At 38.6% G+C, this 20066-nt stretch overlaps 1 protein-coding gene across 2 annotated transcripts; it reads left to right on the top strand.

Moving 5' to 3' along the window:
• The first annotated feature begins 2761 nt into the window (after positions 1-2761).
• Positions 2762-19654, top strand: tnksb (tankyrase, TRF1-interacting ankyrin-related ADP-ribose polymerase b). Of its 2 annotated transcripts, XM_056745076.1 has the most exons (28): positions 2762-3359; positions 4738-4962; positions 6084-6179; positions 6384-6420; positions 7434-7509; positions 9684-9704; positions 11889-11983; positions 12100-12166; positions 12296-12482; positions 12563-12681; positions 12762-12853; positions 12986-13064; positions 13471-13642; positions 13723-13802; positions 13898-14043; positions 14122-14287; positions 14409-14628; positions 14703-14812; positions 15504-15692; positions 15915-16152; positions 16690-16769; positions 16850-16970; positions 17651-17748; positions 17835-17909; positions 18051-18156; positions 18309-18495; positions 18590-18746; positions 18933-19654. In XM_056745076.1, exons 1-28 carry the CDS (start codon positions 2882-2884, stop codon positions 19017-19019), a joined length of 3804 nt encoding a protein of 1267 aa, XP_056601054.1. In that variant the 5' UTR covers positions 2762-2881; the 3' UTR covers positions 19020-19654. The 2 variants fall into 2 exon arrangements, with proteins under 2 accessions (XP_056601054.1, XP_056601055.1); XM_056745077.1 differs by lacking the exon at positions 9684-9704.
• Positions 19655-20066: the final 412 nt, after the last annotated feature.

Below are 20066 nucleotides of genomic sequence, written 5' to 3'. Positions count from 1 at the left end.
CATGTGAGTAAATTAAAAAAACTTGAAATTCAATCAGAGGTGTAAAAAGGATGTGAGTGCATGAAACATGTTTTACTGTGCTAATTCATTTCTCTGATCGATTAAGTGCTCAGAGTTGTGTTTTTGCCTGATCTGTTCATGAAGTGACATCTCACCTCAAGAAAACCGATGATTTGTCTTTTGCAATGTAACTCAATTGTGCAGGGTAGAGAGAAACATTGTGCGGATTAGATATTCATATTTTTCTGTATTTGACCCTCTAAAGAAACAGCACTGTTCAAGAGATTGTATTGATAGTAATCTACGTGAACCCTGGTACAGGTTTATTGCATTCTCATTTGGGTGAAATATTTAAATGCAGATCACACATTTACTGATTTAACAAAACCCTGCTTCAATCTTAGTTTGGCATAAAAAACACCTTCCTCATAAACAATTGTTATTATTAAAACTCGAGGTGATGTTGAGTTGTCATTTCTTTATAATATTGTAGCAGAAAAACATATTTTTCATTCATTCTTCAACTCAAATTATCAATTGCAAATAAACTTTACACTGATAGTGAAAAACAATACTGCTGCAAACACAATATGGCATTTACATTTGCTTTTTCCAAAAAGTCCAGAAAACTAACAAAACTGATTCTGAAACGGCATTCAATCATGAAAGAAGAAAGTACACCCTTCTGAATCCTATGGTTTTACTAATGAGATAATAATCAATACATCCTGATATCATCTCCATTTTGGCCTTTTTTTAAATAAATAATGAAACTGTGTGATATGTCATGTGTTGTTGTCATGTGAGGTTGTATTAACCTCATTGTAAGACCTTCGGAAGAACAGATGAAAACCACAGAATTGAAAGAATCAAATGACTTTATGTTTATCATCGAGGTCATTCTGTGCATGTGTGGTCTGTTATAACACAATGCATGTGGAGGATTTTTTAGCTGACGGTTCGTTGGCTCCCCTGCCTTCAGAATCATCCTCATCAGCTTTATTCCTGTGTTGAATGTTCTCCTTTACTGGTTCAGGAACTATACACAAAACATGCCCATGATCTTTATATGGCCTTTTTTTATTTGAATTACCCCAAAAATATTTTTTGAGGTCTTACCTTGTGAAGGAACGTCCCCGAGACCCTCTTCACATCTGTGTACTTGAACATTATTTGCATTCTGGAAAAATCATCTTGTTAGAATTGTCATCTCTGTTTACCGGTAAAACTTTCTTTTTTAATGATCCAAAAATACAATTCAATAATAATACGTTTCAGTATGATATAAAACAAGTCCACAGAGAAGAATGAACTTGTGCTCTGGTTGGAACAACATGAGTGTGAATAAATGATTACATTTTGGATGAACTATTACTTTAATTTATGTTACCGTCAAAGATTTTTCAATCATCTTTCTTTTCTCCTCAGGAAGGCTTCTGTAATACCTGCAAGTGAGCACTTCAATTACATCATTTAACACACATACAAATATAATGTATGTTTAATACAAATATAATGTATATTTAATATTATATTGTTAACCAGTGTTAACCTATGGTACTGTGAAAAACATATTGCTCGGTTTCACAGACAAGGCATAAGAATAGTCCCAGACTGAAATGAAACTTTGAGCTGTTTTAACTAAAAATAACTTGCCCAAACATATCTTCAAAAAATCATGAAAAATATATAAATAGTATACATTTTACTTATAGGCCCTTTTTCACAGACAAGACTAGCCTAATCCAGGACTATGTCTTAGTTAAATAAGGATATTTAAGTCGCTTTTAATAAAATGCCTTAGATAAAAACATTTCTGGTGTGCATCTAGAGTTAAAACAATGGCAATTTCATATTTGAAGATATGTTTGGGCAAGTTATTTTTAGTTTAAACAGCTCAAAGTTTCATTTCAGTCTGGGACTATTCTTATGCCTTGTCTGTGAAACCGACCAATATGTTTTTCACAGTACCATAGGTTAACACTGGTTAACAATATAATATGAATGATTTAACATTAACTAATCTGACATTTAATCCTAAATATAATGTAGCCTATAGCATTAGGGCATGAACTCTGTGCTAAAGTGCTCTTCAGTTTAAGGTTAAACTAAAGTATTAAACATCCACAGTATCAAACCTAAAAGTTAAATAACAGTGTTAAATTATGCAATGTTAAAGGTTACATAAAATGTTATGTTTTCACATAGATGTGCTGTAAAGAGTGTTTTTATGGAGTTACCTCTTCAGATAGGAATCTTTTCCATCCTTCACTTTAGCTCCGGATGAAATAGGCATCTCACCAGCTACATATTAAAACACTGAAATACTAAAAGTTTTGAGACTTTACCAACCACGTAAGCGCAAGGTAAGTTGGTTTTAAACAAAATAAGTGTTGTTAAATACTGTAATTTCGGTCAACCCGTACACAACACCCTTGGGTCCTGCGGAGCAAGATGAGGATTTTGTTGTTGTCGCCATAGCAACAGGTAAATTAGCATTAGCGTAAATCATGCACAAGTAGAGATCTGAACATCTCTCTTGTAGGTCCAGGTGCTATTCTTTCATTTATTTTCATAGTAAAATGATGCAAAGGCTATTTAATTGAGATATAAAGTACAAAGTGTTCGTAATAACATTATTTTTGCCAGAAAAAAATACCATTTGCAACGTAGACCAAAATACAAGATAATCAAACATAAACATTATAAACTATTACGGAATTTTATATATAGTAGTAAAACAGTACAACAAACATATTTTTCAATAATAAATGGACGAATTTTCTTGCACTGTCTCAGACCGGAAGTCTCCTCGCCCTAAGCGGAAGTGCAGCAGCTCCAGCTGTTATTGTTGACAGACAGACGGAGCATCGGGGGGAAAATGGCGGTGTCCCGTCGATCCTCTCAGCATCAACAAAGCACCCTGCAGCCGTCTCCGCGCAACGCCGCGATCGCTTCACCAACTCCCGAATCACCCTCCGCGATAATTCCCGATTCGCCGATTTTACTGAGTCCATCCGCGACCGCCGCAGCGGAATGCGGCGGAGCTACGACGACGGAGACCGCAGCGGCCTCCGCCTCTTCCTCGGAACGGCCCTCCCCATCAGCGACCGACGGAGCGCTCGGCAGCTCCAGCTGCAGCAGCATTAGCTCCTGCGCGACCGCGGGCAGCCAGAGTCCCGGCTCGGGGGCCACCAGTCCCGGGGAGGGAGTGTGCGGAGCCGGCGGGGCGTTCAGAGAGCTTTTCGAGGCCTGTCGGAACGGAGACGTGTCGCGGGTGAAGCGGTTGGTGGACTCGGTGAATGTGAACGCAAAAGACATGGCCGGCCGAAAATCAACACCGCTCCATTTCGCAGCAGGTATGTGTGTTTTATATTCGTGTCAGATACAGGGCTGTCGCGATATCTCAATTTCGCTACACGATGTATGCGCTTCAACAATTTCACGGTTGCGATATTATCTCGATATTTATCCAAATGTTTATGAACGAAATAAAGGGAAACTGATTTTTTTATTTTGCGTTTTGTCTGTTATTTGGTCAATTAATCACACTTTAAATAAAAGTGCGGAGAGAAAGTTTGTAAACGTTGTGGCGAAATATTGAATTGCCGCTGAATAGTTTACGATATTACGATATGTGTCGAATTAACACGATTTCGATAATGGTGGGTTTTCAATTTCACGGTTATTGACGATACCGGTATATTTCGACATCACTTTAAAGTGGCTTTACATTTTGCATAGTTGTGCCTTTTAAATACAACAGTCCGTTAAATTTATCACATATTTTGGGTTTAGGTGTAAAATGGTTAAGAATTAAGAATATATGAAAAGAGTGTAATAAACATGTTTTTATTATTTGTTTATGTTGAATTGCGTTGTTTTTGTAGAGAGAAAAAACACATGAAAATACTTTTATATAATATGTTTAGTACTGTAGTATAATACTGTATTGTTTTTACAATACTATAGCAGTATTTACTACAAGCACACAACCGTCAATTTAACTACACTTTATAGATTTACTGTATATATACAACAGTGTATTGTTGTAAACATTAACAATGAAAGGATTTGCTGTAGCATACATACTACCTATAGAAAATACTCAGGTATACTACCTTATGTAATATGGTAAAGAATTATTCATGTATAAACAATAACAATATAAATATTCGCTGATATCTGTTGGAAATTGTATGTGCGATTGCCTTCAAACTAAATCCATGGTTAAATTAAAGTGTTTGTGAAGAAATCCATGAGTCAGAGATGGTTGTGAGATCTTTATGACATGCGTACTACATAATTGTCTCATAATTGTTTTGTTGTGATGTCATGAATTATGAACTACTGACATTAATGTGAATAGAAACACGGTTTAAATGTAGTTTGACTCCACAAAATAGCAAGACATTTTTTTAGCATTCGTAAGCAAATTAAGCGTGACCTCATGCGATTAACGCACCTCGACACATTATTTGTACTTTCAATGTGTTTGTGCCGCACCACAGGACAGTTGTAAGTACCTAGTGAGTTATGACTAGAAAAACATCATCAAAATAAAATCCCATTTGGCGGTCTGGAAACATAAATTATCGTCTTGTAAAAATCTAGCAAACATTGGCCCATTGGGTTTGTTTAGTGTTGATCATGTATGACGTCATGTCAATCTTTTATGAGATGTAAATAATCCTTTTTTAAATTTTGAACCGGATTTTCATATGTGACGTTTGTCAGGCTTTGGAAGGAAGGACGTGGTGGAACATCTCCTGCAGACCGGAGCAAACGTTCACTCGCGTGATGATGGCGGACTCATCCCGCTTCACAACGCCTGTTCGTTCGGACACGCGGAGGTTGTGAGTCTGCTTCTGTGTAGCGGTGCCGACCCCAACGCACGAGACAATTGGAACTACACACCTCTGCACGAGGCGGCCATCAAGGGAAAGATAGACGTGTGCATCGGTATGACTGAACACGAGAAGTGCTTCTCTTATCATAGGGATGCCAAAAGAGCATTTACATTTAATACCATTTAATAGATCTACTTTTAACCACTGCCTGATCATTTAAAAATGCTGTAGTTATGACACACAGCGATGGTCACGAGCGAATCATAATGACCATTGTGTGCGTTCAACAGCTCATGTTTTGTCCTTCTGGTGTGCAGTATTTTCTCTCATGATGTCATAGTTCTGCTAAAATAAGCTCTCTGGCTTGTCTGTGTAGAGAGGAAAACTGGCATCTGTGAGGTTTATAATAGTTATGGTCATTCAGTGTATGTAGGGACCTTTAGGGATGATGATCATCTGAAAATATCAGCATCGGACATTACCATTTGGCAGTTGTCAAATATAAGTGTTTTTCTCTAATTCAGAGACTGCTTTCATTTTTTATATTTCTTTTAAATATATGCATGTATATGTATGTGTTTATAAACACAAACTAAATATGCACAGTGCACAGACATATCTTATGTTAACCCAAACTTTTATTCTGGATGTGATTATTCAGGAAGTATCTAGCTGTCTTTGTAATAATATGTACTTAGAATATATTTCTATATGGGAATATATACTATCTGTCAATGTGTGTTTATGTGTATATATATACACACACACACACACACACACACAAGTATATTATACATAAAACATTACATACAGGATATATACTCGCACATGTATTCACACACACGTGTGTATATATATATATATACATACATCCATATAGGCAGACACTTTTATCCAAAGTCTCTAGTCATTTCCACTAATAAAGTAATGTATACTAAAACTGTGTACATACAATAATATATGTTTAAAATTCACACTTCTAGGCCTATATAGTAATGTATAATATCTGTAAGTTTTGTGTTAACATTGGCACTTGCAATGCTCATGGGTTTAATTCCCAGCTAATACATGTATTGATAAAATGTATAGTTTGACTCTTCAGTCACTTAAGGTGTCATCCAAATGCATAAAATGTAAATATCTGAATTGCTTTTGGTTTAACACTAGTTCAGTTACATTAGTGTCTAACGGAGTATCCCTGCTGACTGAATTTCTTGATTTTGTTTTTAACAGTGTTGCTCCAGCACGGTGCCGATCCAAACATCAGAAACACTGACGGCAAATCAGCTCTGGATCTGGCGGACCCGTCTGCCAAGACCGTTCTCACTGGTGATCCAAACATAATCTACTGCATCCGTCATCATTACAAACAATCATTTATATCGCATGTATGCACACACACACAAACACACACACAATTGTATATCGCATGTATGCAAGCACACACATTTACATCACCTGTATGCAAACACACATTTATGTGTCATGTTTGTTAACAGTCTTTTTGAGATGTTGTTTGTCTTTAACCTACAGGTGAATATAAGAAGGATGAACTGCTCGAGGCAGCAAGGTAATTAATTTAAATTGTAATATAATTAATTATATAATTAAATACGTATTTTTAACCAAAAATCTTTATAATATAAAAAATCTGTAGTGTATAAATCTGTTTGTGTGAGGGGAATGCGAGTGTTGCGTTGCATGTTTTGAGTGTTAAGGTGTCCTGTCTCTTTTAGTGCATTGCATTTCTTTGCTGTTGCTAAGGTGTTCTTGTTGGTTGTCAAGCTTACTTCGAGATATGACTCGGATCATTTCATCATTGAACAAATGGTGCAAAATGGTCATGGGGTTTGAGGACAATGTTTCTTTAAAGGCTGGTGTAAATGTGCTCTGCTCCAATGCAAAATGAGAACGCTTGCGTACAAATTGTTTGTGTTGAATGAAATTCAGTTGTGTTAGTGATTTCTTTGCAAAGGCATAAATAGTGTCACTTTCACAAAAAAAAGTTTTTATTCATAGCAAAGAATAGCCAGCATAGGTAATCTAACACAGATGTTAATTGTGATGCATGCTTGTAGGCGTTCTATTTCTTGCTGTTTTAACTGTAAAATAATACAATTATATTTTATCCCAAAATGAAGTTGTCTTAGTACCACCCCTTGAACACCTCCTCGCATTGTTTTAATTGACCTGGAATAAAATATAATTTACTCTAAGTCCTTAGCAAGCCAATTTTGAAGCTTAAGATTCAATAATGGGTCTTTTTGGATTATGTAGTAAATTAAGTTTGTGCGTATGAAGGTCTTTTCAAGGAAAACTACGATTTCCATGATATGATCCTATAATGATGACAAATAGATGGGAATTTTATGAAGAAAGCTTTCCTGTGGCTCAGTGGTAAGAGCATGGCACTAGCAATGCTAAGGTCATGGGTTCGATCCCAGAGGATTGCACATAGTCAGAAACAAATGTATAATACAATGCAATGTAAGTCGCTTCGGATAAAAGCGTCTGCCAAATGCGTAAATGTAAGAATGAGCGTGTGAGCTGATATTTCTTTCTGTAAACCTCTCTTCCTCTCAGGAGTGGAAATGAGGAGAAGCTGATGGCGCTTCTGACTCCACTAAATGTCAACTGTCACGCCAGCGACGGACGCAAGGTAATACTGATTCTATTTTTAATTTATTCATTATTTGTTTAATAAATACAAAACAATATCAACAATAATGTGTTATTAGTGAAAGCTAGCAAGAAACAGATGCTCAGTGCCCTAGTAAGGCTCTTGTTTTAAGACATCTGATGTTTAATGCTCCTACACTCCTATTCTATACATACCTGCAAACTAGTCGCTTTTCTGCGAAATTTCTGCACAGATTTGAATATAAAGTAGGTCATTTTTGTTTATCGTGTAATTCTGACAAGTTTTTTTTTCATGGGGGGGGGGGTTTGTGCTGGTCTTCTCTTGAGTGTCTGAAATGTCTTTGGTCCAGCACCTGGATATGTTTGGCAAATCAGAATCAAGAGACCAGCTAACAGTGGAGTCAATTTTGGACCCTACCAACGAGACTCGGCATAGTCTTTTTTTTCAGGAGCCGCGCAGATTACTTTTGCGTTGCTTGTATCTTTTTTTCTTAGCTCTTATAACTCATCTTATAATGCACTTAATCTCCCTTAATAACTTTTAACATAAATCCCACAGTTTATTTTCTCAATCCTGCTTGTTTTAAAACCAAAACCCAAACTTTGTATTAGAAAACGTAAATATTATTTAAGATCTTTTATTACGACTTGGAGCATTGGGATCGCGAGACTAAGGCAATGTATACATTTTTTATCAAATTCGACCAAAATCCATATTATTCGAAACGATAGTCATGTGATTAGCTGCTGCTCCATAGGTGTGTGCACTTGAAAATCAAAAGACTGAAAAATTACGATTCCACAACCCGCCCATCGTACGGCTCTCACCTTTTTCGCCTCTACAGAGTTTGCAGGTCTGTCTATAGGAGAAGCGAGCTTAGTTCAAAGCACAGGAAGTAACATCATCATTTATTTCTGTGGTTGTGTTAATGTTGTAGATATAGGTTAAGTCGATGCTAAATCCCCTTGTTTAGTTTTGTTGTCCTGTATTTCTGTGTGTGTTTTTAGGTCAGCAGCACTGAACTAGTTTCATCCATAATGAGTTCACGTCTGGACATGGATGTTTTTTATTTTTATTTTAACATCTAGGCCTCTTGTTTTTTCTGAACTGCTGTTGGGAGGGTTGCGTTTTTAATCTTTGACCTCTGATCTTCGTAAAGGCTATGGCTAGAGCTTTTGTGATCTACTTCTTCCCCTGTTTATAATCCAAACGCAAGATTTTGTCATCCTCCATCATTTCAATCCTCCCGAGTCTCCCATCTCTGTAGAGCGCATTAGAAATGGTTGTATTTTAGACTACAGTCTCCTGGTTTAGTGTACTGTAGTTGAGGTTGAGTAACAATTAATCGCTTATTATAATTGAATCGATTGATTGTCGATTAATCATCTTAAACACGAATGCATTTGGTAATCGTGTAAAACTGCATTCATGACCTTCTGACGCAGAAGTCAGAAGTGATTCTAGGGCCGTCAAATGATTAATCGCAATTAATCGCATCCAAAATAAACGGTTGGGTTTCATGATGTATGTATGTGTACTGTGCATATTAATATTGTATTCATAAACACATACACATACTGTAGAAAATATATACATGTATGAATTTTTTTATTTACCAATAATTTTGGTTATTTAAATGTGTAAATGTTTATTACTTTTTTATATTACTCTCAAATATATGCATTTATTTGTGTGTGATTATAAATACAGAATTGATTTGCACAGTACACAGACATTTTAAACTTTTATTCAGGGATGCGATTAATCGCGACAATTAATTTTGATAGTTTAGATTTTGTGCAGTCTAAATTATTAATAATTGATTAATAGTATCTTTGAAAATGTATCTCTAGTATAGTGTAAAGGATTTATGCAGTAATTGTACATTTTGTGACTGTTTTTGGTATCTTGGCATCATACAATTTCATGACCACAGAAAATGTTTTGTCGTGAATTTGAGGCAATTTTTGTATAATATGAGCGTTTGATTTGAACAAATATGTGTATTTTTCTGTGTTAGATTATTCTTATTGTCCATTTCTAATGAACTAGCTATTATTACAGAATGAAAGTTTTTAAGATGTTTAAGGTTGTTGATTTAAATATACTGCAAACGTGGGCTCACATGAATACAATGTTAGTTCATAGCTAATTTTTTGTTTTGTTTTGTTTTTTGTTCTGGCGACATTCAGTCAACATCACAAAAAATGCTGGTAAGTTTATCTTGTAAAACAGAAAAAAGTTTTATTTGGTCTTTCTGTGACTTTTTATTTTCTTTATTTCGAGCCAGAAAAAATTACATCCATAAGCTGGTTTACACTTCAAGCGCATAGAAACCTGCCTTACCGTCTGCTGGTCACAATCCATCAATCAACCAATAGCGCCGCTAACATTTGTTTGATTTCTGCAGATCCTCAAAACAAGGCCTTCATTTACTTTTTTTAGTTATTTTTGTTAACCTCTTTCACTGTATTTCTCGAAATGATCTTCCTTTGCTTGATCTCCACCTCTAAACCTCACATCCGCAACACATCTCTCACTCTTTTGATTCCATCTGTTTGATTTGTTGTGATCAGCACGCATGCTCTTTTCCAGATTGCCGGAATGCCATGTGTGTTTAACTCCTGATTTCTGTTTGCATCCATTGTGTGTGTATGCTAGAGAAGTCACATTGCTTCTGCTGCACTCGACTACAGTCTTCATTTATACTTATTACGCTACCTCTCCATTCTGCATTAAATAATATTACTATTCTAGCTCGGAATGCATCATGAGATTGAGATCACTAAACGGTTGTTGTAAAAGAATGTCACTTTTATATATCTCACTGCATGGAAAGATAACTTTTGTGCTCCTACTCAGAATTATGGATTTATCTAATCACCTGCGGTCAGCTTTTCTCAACCAGCAATCAGGATTCAACCGGCATTTTGAGAATAAACGCGGCCAGGGCTTCTTACACCAATAATATTAAAATACGCAATGAACTAATTCCTGAATATAAATATCCATTCCAGTACACCAGAGATAGAAACTCTTGTCCGAAAGCTGGCATGCAAAATGTATTGATCAGAACAGGTGTCGATATTTATATTAGAGGTTTGGGGTGATGAGCAACTGTCTGAGTTCTGCTTTGCTGCATCCCAATTCGCCTCCTTATACTATGCCCTTAAAGTATGTACTGTTTTTGTTATGGAAAAGTATAAAAATTTTAGTGCGTAGCGCTCGCACTGGTGCATATTAATGCCGCGGTGAGACTAGACTTTGAGCATGCGAAATTCGCTCGAAAGGTGGGCGGGAGCAATTCCTCCATATTTTACATTTCTGTACTGAGAGGTAACGTTGTGACTTTTTTTATCTTCTATTGGTCTCACGTGACATTAATATACTGGTCAGAGTTCACCAAACTTTAGCATTGCTACTCGGCAAAATATCTTCAGACGGGTTTGCGTTTCCGGTTCGTTGCAATCGCATGCATTTGAATTAGGGCTGTCACGATAAACCGACAATAAATATTACGTGATTTATGCTTTTGAGTGAAGTACGGCAAAATGCTGCTGCATCCGAAAGCCAGAGGGCGCCCCCCTGCAGAAACTCCAAATCCGCACTGCAGATAAGACCATAACACGTTCTAGAATCAAGGAAATGCCTATGGACATCTTTTTATCAATGTAACTTAAGCATCATCTGGTATTTTTATGATAATTAAGTATATTATAATGATCACGTTTGACGAGTGTTGCTTTTTTAAATGCACATTATAAGCGACTCAAACTCGCACTGCTTTTAGATCGAGCAGCATTTGCTACTGATCCCAGAGCCATGCTTCACGGAAAAGCTACACATCAATAAATAATCGATGCCTTACATATCGCAGCCAGCTTGATTTTAATAGGATTTAGTGGTATCCCGATAAATAATTGTCAATGAAAGTCAATGGAACGAAAAGTCAAGTGTGACTGCGGCTTTATGTGAAACGGAAGTGGCAGTTGTTGCCTAGACGATACTGTGATCCTTAACTGTCACGAACATTAAAATACAACTCTTCTTTTTTTTCAAATTAAATATTTATTCATTCATTATTTCGTATGTTTACTGTATACTTAAAAATTTTAATTTAGCTAATTTAATTTTGTTGATGCAGTGTAGCATCACTAAACTCTGCCCCCTCGTGGTGAGTTGTGGGTAACATCAGCCGTTAAGTCCTATTTTCGCCGGAAACAATAGACCATCTGGATACTTTGAGAATACTGATTTCAGCATACTATGATTTTGGACATACTAATTCTATTTCGAATACTATTTAGGACGGATATGCGAATTGGGACATAGCATTTGATTTTGAAATTGTTCATTTTGAAATATGTTACTGATATTTTTCTTGTTTTCTTTTACAGTCGACCCCTCTTCATCTGGCCGCCGGATATAATCGCGTTCGTATAGTGCAGTTATTGCTGCAGTACGGCGCTGATGTACATGCCAAAGACAAAGGGTGAGCGGCGTTTACGGCTTTCACCTCTAAATCGAATGTGTGTCAAGTCGCTAGTCATCAAGAATTGGTTATTTGTGAACTTTAAATGATCTCTTGCTCTTTACTCTGTCTGTCAGGGGTCTTGTTCCTCTTCATAACGCCTGCTCGTATGGTCACTACGAGGTCACAGAGCTCCTGTTGAAGGTAAGGTAGTATAACATCATGACATTCAAGATGATATTTGTGACATCTACAAGAATTTGTCCCATGTTTTTAGAGATCTTGGACTGATTTATTGTATGGTGCACCTGATTGATTCCTGTGTTTTCCTAGCACGGGGCGTGTGTTAACGCTATGGACCTATGGCAGTTCACCCCTCTGCACGAGGCGGCCAGTAAGAATCGAGTGGAGGTGTGTTCACTGCTGCTGGCTCACGGCGCCGACCCCACGCTGCTCAACTGTCATGGCAAGAGCGCTGTGGACGTAGCGCCCACACAAGAACTCAAAGAGAGACTCACCTGTACGTAGCGTTTGCGTTGTATTTGTCAATGGTCTTTCATTTGATGTGCACGCTTGATCTTTCAAACTTTCATCATCCAGATGAGTTCAAAGGTCACACGCTGCTTCAAGCGGCCCGGGAAGCGGACATGGCGAAGGTCAAGAAGACGGCGCAGGAGATCATCAGTTTTAAGCATCCGCACTCACACGACTCGGCTCTGGTAAGCACAGCGCCTGATTTGCTTTGGAATTTAAAGATGCAATGAACTCTTTAACGTAGGATTGTGGGGGTTTTTCGCAGCACTGTGTCGTGGCGTCTCCTCATCCCAAACGCAAACAGGTCACAGAGATGCTGCTGAGGAAAGGTGCCAACATTCACGAGAAGAACAAAGAGTGAGTGTTTCAAGACACATGTTTAGATCCTTCCGTTTTAAGATCAGGAAATGGAGCCCAGGGATTTGAGGTCGGATCAGTTTCTTCCCCCTGACCGTCAGCCATCTCACACTTCCTCTTTTCTCTTTCTAGCTTTATGACTCCGTTTCACATAGTGGCCGAACGGGGTCACAACGACGTTCTTGAAGTCTTGCAGAAGCATGGAGCAAAGGTAAAAATAACTTTTTATATACGCGCTTTTGTTTGTCCGTTTATTGTTAATAGTTGATCAATGTGGGTCGTTCTCTTTTAAAAAACAAAAAATTGTGCCGTCAAAGTCTGAAAATGCATTACTGTCATGTAGTGATTATCCATCTTACATGACATATGTGAGACGGCTTGGGCGGAGCCTACGTTAACTCCTCCCCCTTAACTGTCAGTCTGCTGCCAGTTCCATTTAAAAAAGGAACAAGCCACGCCCACATTGAAGTTTCATTTCACTCAGAAATGCGTCTGAATTCGAAACTACAAACGATCGCAACTTCTGGTTCCCAGTGACTTAAAAAGGATTCAGAGAATAATTAGAGCGAATTAAACATTTCCTGTTTTCTGACCTTTGACCTCATGTGTTCGTGTAGGTCAATGCTGTTGACACTCTTGGACAGACGGCTCTGCACAGGGCGGCCCTTGCCGGACACATCCAGACGTGCCGACTGTTGCTGAGTTATGGAGCCGACCCGTCAATCGTCTCTCTGCAGGGCTTCACCGCCGCACAGATGGGCAATGAAGCTGTTCAACAGATACTCAACGGTAGTAACGCATCTAAATCTAGAATATAAGCGGTGATTCAAAAGAAACGCTGAGGAAATGTGACGTATTTGTTTCTCCAGAGAACATTCCTCCTCGTAATTCAGACGTGGATTATCGGTTTCTAGAGGCGGCTAAAGCCGGAGACCTCGACACGGTGAAGGTAAATATGAAGCGGTGATATTTCGATGCTGCTCGAAATAAAATGATTTGTAGATATCAGAATCGATTTGAGAAAGCTCACGTTGTCTCCCGCAGCAACTGTGCTCCCCTCAAAACGTGAACTGCCGTGATCTGGAGGGACGTCACTCCACCCCGCTGCACTTCGCTGCCGGTTACAACCGCGTGGCCGTGGTGGAATACCTGCTGCATCACGGGGCCGACGTTCACGCTAAAGATAAAGGGTACACACTTCTGCCTTCTGTCTGAATGGTCTGTTGTGATCGGACGGTCGGGTATGTTCTGACTTTCTGTTTCTCCAGGGGTCTCGTCCCTTTGCACAATGCCTGTTCATACGGACACTACGAGGTGGCCGAGCTGCTAGTGAGACACGGAGCGTCGGTGAACGTGGCAGATCTGTGGAAGTTCACACCACTGCACGAGGCCGCAGCAAAGGGCAAATACGAGATCTGTAAACTACTGCTGAAGGTTAGAAACATCATCTCTCCTGGAGAGAGCGTGCATGACAGCACGTCAGGAATACTTTGGAGTTATGATTATCGGTTTTATTCCACTGTTATTGTAAACGAAACGTAACCATCCTGTGCAGCACGGCGCAGACCCGTCGAAGAAGAATCGTGATGGTAACATGGCTTTAGACATGGTGAAGGACGGAGATACAGACATCCAGGACCTGCTGCGCGGCGACGCCGCCCTGCTGGACGCTGCCAAGAAAGGCTGTCTGGCACGCGTGCAGAAACTCTGCAGTCCGGAGAACATCAACTGTAGAGACACGCAGGGCAGAAACTCCACACCGCTGCATCTCGCTGGTAACGCATCGCAAAAAAAAAATGGAGAAAATGATCTCAACCTGCAGTGTATTCACATGTTTTTAATTTGTCAGCTGGTTATAATAACCTGGAGGTGGCCGAGTATCTCCTGGAGCACGGAGCAGATGTCAATGCTCAAGATAAAGGAGGGTTGATTCCTCTGCATAACGCCGCTTCATATGGGGTGAGAGAGCTTTTGTTATGAAAGATTAGGGATGTAACGATTCACCGTGAGCCTGTTGAAACTCAATTATAATGTGTGACTATTCAAATCGGTTAAGGTGTGAACTGAATCGCAATATAATATTTGAACAGCAGGGGCTGTCATGTTCACTGCAAAACGAGGACATGCTGATATTTCTTAAATGCTAAAAAATGCAAGAAATTTAGTTTGTTTGTATTAAAGAGACTTTTTCTATTTTTCGTTTGTTTTAAAATTGCAGTTTAGTTTTGTTATCTGAAATAAAACAAAGAAACGTGAAGCATTTAAGAAATAATGCAAGGTAAGTTGTTCATTTCTAATTTGTTTCAATCGCATTGCATTGAATCGTAACATCCCTAGAAAGATACGTTTTGTAGAATTAAAATGGATATGTGATTGAAATGTTAGATTCAGATTTCGAATGAACAATGCCGCAGAATTATTTGAGAAATGTATTTATTATAACTATTAATTACAATACAGCTCAAATTAATGCATTTTACATAAGTTATGCTATTTTGTTCTGTCTGGCAAAAAAAAAATTCACTTTGTTCCCTGTTACTAATCTAACGTAATAATGGAACAACAGTTTTCAAGTGTTTAGACTCGTGACCACGCCTTTCCTTGTAAAACATGTATTTGATGTCACTATTGTCTCTCTTACTCTGTCCAGCATGTGGATATCGCCGCTCTGTTGATCAAGTTCAACACGTGTGTAAATGCGACGGATAAGTGGGCGTTCACGCCGCTGCATGAAGCTGCACAGAAGGGCCGGACGCAGCTGTGTGCGCTTCTGCTGGCTCACGGTGCCGACCCCACCATGAAGAACCAGGAGGGACAGACGGCTCTGGATCTGGTCACGGTACACAGCCTAAACCAAAGAAATCTAGACATTAAGACGTGTTAAATTAAGAGCAGACTTTTATTTGATTTGATCAGAAAACAAATGAATCAATGAACCTGGAACATAGAAAGTGACATATCGGTTTACATTATGTTTTTGAGAAAGATATTCCATGTGTGCCGTCAGTAAATGAGGTTTTGATGATATAAACCCTGGTTGGTGGTTGTTGATGTTTTTCAGGCCGATGACATCCGAGCGCTGCTGATGGACGCGATGCCCCCTGACGCTCTGCCCAGCTGTTTTAAACCGCAGACCACCGTGATCAGCGCTGCTCTGATATCACCCGCCTCCACCCCCTCCTGTCTGTCAGCCGCGTCCAGCATCGATAACCTGGCGGCACCGCTCAGCGACGGGGCGTGCGGAGGAGCCACGGGACCTGCTGATGGAGCTTCTGGAACTGAGAGGAAGGAAGGCGATGGTGAGATGAAGATGAGAAATTATTGACAGGGTTTAGGAGGAGTCAAAGCATTAAAGCACAGTAGCGAGTGTACGTTTGTAATAGGGATGCAGCAGTATTATTGATATTGTGTTTAAAATTGTCTCAATGTCATCGTGGTCACATGACTTTATGAAAGGATAGGTCTTCCGGGCTTAACAAAAAGATAGTAGATGTTGCCTTTGGCAGGGTTATATTATTATATTTGATAAAAGGGACTTTTAGGTCATTTGACCCTCTTGTATTGTACCACATACCTCTAAGCAACAGTGATCATTAGAGGAAGAAGGAAAGTGGATGCATCGCTAGTTTGTTATATATCACAATTAAGAAATCTTTTTGAACACAATGCATTGTAAAAAGATGTTAGTGTTTTTGCAACTTGACAAATGAATTAGATTGTGTCATCTTGCTATGTATGAATGCTTTTGTTTTGTCTATCTGATCTGTTTCCAGGTTTTGTTTTCTAGTAAATATGCATTTCTATTTTCTCCTGAAAAGCATCCTTTTGTCCCACAGCTGTCCTGGATATGAACATCTCACAGTTCATGAAGAGTTTGGGGCTCGAGCACCTCCGGGACATCTTTGAGAGAGAACAGGTCAGAGAGACTTCTGGGTCTCATGTGGTATGATGTCGATGTCTTTCCTCATGTGTTTGATGGTGTCTGTCCTCTGTTAGATCACTCTGGACGTGTTAGCCGATATGGGCCACGAGGAACTCAAGGAGATTGGCATCAATGCTTACGGTCACCGTCATAAACTCATCAAAGGCATCGAAAGGCTGCTGGGTGGACAGCAGGGTGAGGATCATTAAACGCCCATCTCTTTAAACTTGTTAGTTTTGTAAATGTTTTATGATTTTTAAGGTCCTCCTTTGGTTTATGGAGTGTCCGACAACAAGTTTACGTACATACATGGTGTAAAAACACTCAAGTTTATTATTACCTCACTTCTTAAGTGACTCTCAAATGATTTGTTGGGCAATTCATCCGTATAATCCCTACCTTTCTGTAAACCTACTTTGATTTGATTGGTCAAAGTTTCTAGTCTGCTGTGATTGGTTTACCGTGTACAGCATTAGAGTGTCGCAAATTGAACGTAGGCAAGAGGTGTAAGTCCGACCCGGAACTGAAATAAGAACGACAAACAACTCGTTCGCGTGATTCACAGTCGACTCCTTTTTTCCCGTCAATAACTTTGTTATTCGTTCACTTTCAGCTTTACAACTTGGCAGACTGCTTTCATTCACACAATAACACACTTTTTAAGGACATTGTAATAGTTACTCTTTAAAGAGTTTTTTGTATCGCTTTTGTATTTATTGATATAACTAGATGTGCGATAACTAACCATAATTCGTGGATGAATTTAGAAGCTAAAAAACGATGAATAACTGTAATAGTGAGATCAGTGCCCCAGTGCACACACAAGAATAAACATTTGGAATGAGTTTGATGAGATCGTGCGCTTCATCCCACAGGTGCAAATCCATACCTGACGTTCCACTGCACCAATCAGGGCACGGTGCTGATCGATCTAGCCACGGATGATAAAGAGTTCCAGTCTGTGGAGGAAGAGGTGAGACTCACTGAGTTCTCTGTTGCTCCAGACAGCCTCTGCTTCAGCGCTGTGTGTGTGATGGATGTTGGTTTTTGTGCCCGCAGCTGCAGAGCACGATTCGAGAGCACAGAGACGGAGGAAACGCAGGTGGAGTTTTTAGTCGATACAATATCATCAAGGTAAATCGTACGGATTCACTATCACCAGATATCTAAAATGAGCTCTTTGTAGAACTGAGGTCAGCGCATTAATGTCAAGCATATTTGTTTTGAAGTCTCTGTTAAATGCACTTTCAAACTGAATTTGTCTTGTGCATGCAGATCTCAAAGGTGGTGAATAAGAAACTGAGAGAGAGATATGCACACAGACAGAAAGAAATCTCAGACGAAAATCACAACCACCACAACGAGCGCATGCTGTTTCACGGTAAATCTCACACCAAAAATCCGGTACTGTTTTAAGATCTGTCATGGTGAAAATCATCCTTTCTGTGTATGTAGAAGATATAAATCTTTCAGTATGAATTCCTAGGTCAACAGTGTATTAAGCACATGTTCGGTTCGTCTATTTTGTTTCAGGATCTCCATTTATTAACGCCATCATTCATAAAGGCTTCGATGAGCGTCATGCTTATATCGGCGGCATGTTCGGAGCCGGTATATATTTTGCAGAGAATTCCTCTAAAAGTAACCAGTATGTGTATGGAATCGGGGGTGGCACTGGCTGCCCCACTCACAAAGACAGATCTTGTTACCTGTGCCATAGGTAAACGCACACACCCATTTATCCCATTGTGTTATCGTAAAAAAGTTTTGTGAAAGTGCAAGATTTGAATATTCTGTATTGTGTTTTTCCACAGGCAGATGTTGTTTTGTCGCGTAACGCTGGGCAAGTCCTTCCTGCAGTTTAGTGCCATGAAGATGGCCCACGCACCCCCGGGACATCACTCTGTGATCGGCCGTCCCAGCGTCAACGGCCTGGCATACGCGGAATATGTGATCTATCGTGGAGAGCAGGTAAATGAGAGCTTGAACATCATCCTATATGTTCAAGATCTCCTCTTTTTTTTTAGCTTTAGTACATTATGATATTGCATTTATGTCTATTAGCGAGGTAACTCTTTCATATGAAAGCAGCATTGTGAGATAAAGGGATGCAGCGTGTGGTAAATGTATGTGTTTTTGTTCACTTTTGCTTTTCAGGCCTACCCAGAGTATCTCATTACTTACCAAATAGTAAAGCCGGACAGCACGCCTCAGTCCTCCACAGGAGCAGAACAGAAGTCATAGTCAACACACTGTTTCTACACTCAATCACTCGCTCGCTCACTCACTCACTCTTTCTCACTCTGTTGTTGCACAAAGGAAATGTGAACTGTACCATTTAGCCACGTCTTACCCATGGAATTCCCATGTATGAATTATGAATTTGCACTTTTAAGAACAAGTTACTTAAGTTATTTGAAAATAGTTGCAATTGTGAAGTCTAATGTACAGGTAGTATAAAGTAAACATGTAAAACTGACTGTGTTTAACGATGCTGTTTGAGTTGTATTTTGTTGTGATCTAAGCTTTGTGTTTTTATTATTTAGCCCTGATACGCTCATAAGTAAAGAATACAAAAAATATACGCAAAGTTGAATCAGAAGTCATTTTGGATAAGATTATAAAGGTATAATTTCGTTTTGACAAAAGGTTTCTTGTTTTGGAGAAAGGGTCTGTAGAATATAAAAAGGTAGGAGAAATATAATCTTATAAGAACCCTTTGACAGAGTTTCAAAAAATGTTATGGTATGGCTATGAAGAACCATTTGTAGCACCCTTCTTGAAGAGTGTATGTTTTTCTTTAAAGATCTCCTTCAGGCCTTTGTTCTTATGCATCAAGGATATCTGCTAAAGGTTAGACAATAAAACATCCCGTTTTACATGAAGTGTTATTCTTCCCTCTAGTAAGTTAATGGGCAGTATCATTACTCTTAAGACTTTTACTTTGAAATCTGCCTGACATTTTTACAGATAACAAAAAAATGCTATAATAGCTCATCATATATATAAAATAAAGAGAAAACAGAATTTAAATAACTTAATAAAATATATCAAAGAAATAAAATACATGAATTTAATCACACGCAGAAATAATAATTTTTTTAATAATTTTTATAAAACAAGCATAAAACAAAAAAGGCTCAACACACACAATAAAACCAAACAAAAAGTAATAAATAATAAACAGAAATAAAAAACATATAAATAAACCCTTCCATAAAGTAAAGTTTTTTTTATTATTAATAGTGTTTAGCAACTTCAAGAAGGCTGTTAACCAAAGTAATGTTGTGA

Source organism: Triplophysa dalaica, chromosome 4, assembly GCF_015846415.1.
Source record: "Triplophysa dalaica isolate WHDGS20190420 chromosome 4, ASM1584641v1, whole genome shotgun sequence".
NCBI lineage: Eukaryota > Metazoa > Chordata > Actinopteri > Cypriniformes > Nemacheilidae > Triplophysa > Triplophysa dalaica.
Note: the sequence above shows the minus strand (reverse complement) of the source record. Positions and strands in the feature narration are given on the sequence as shown.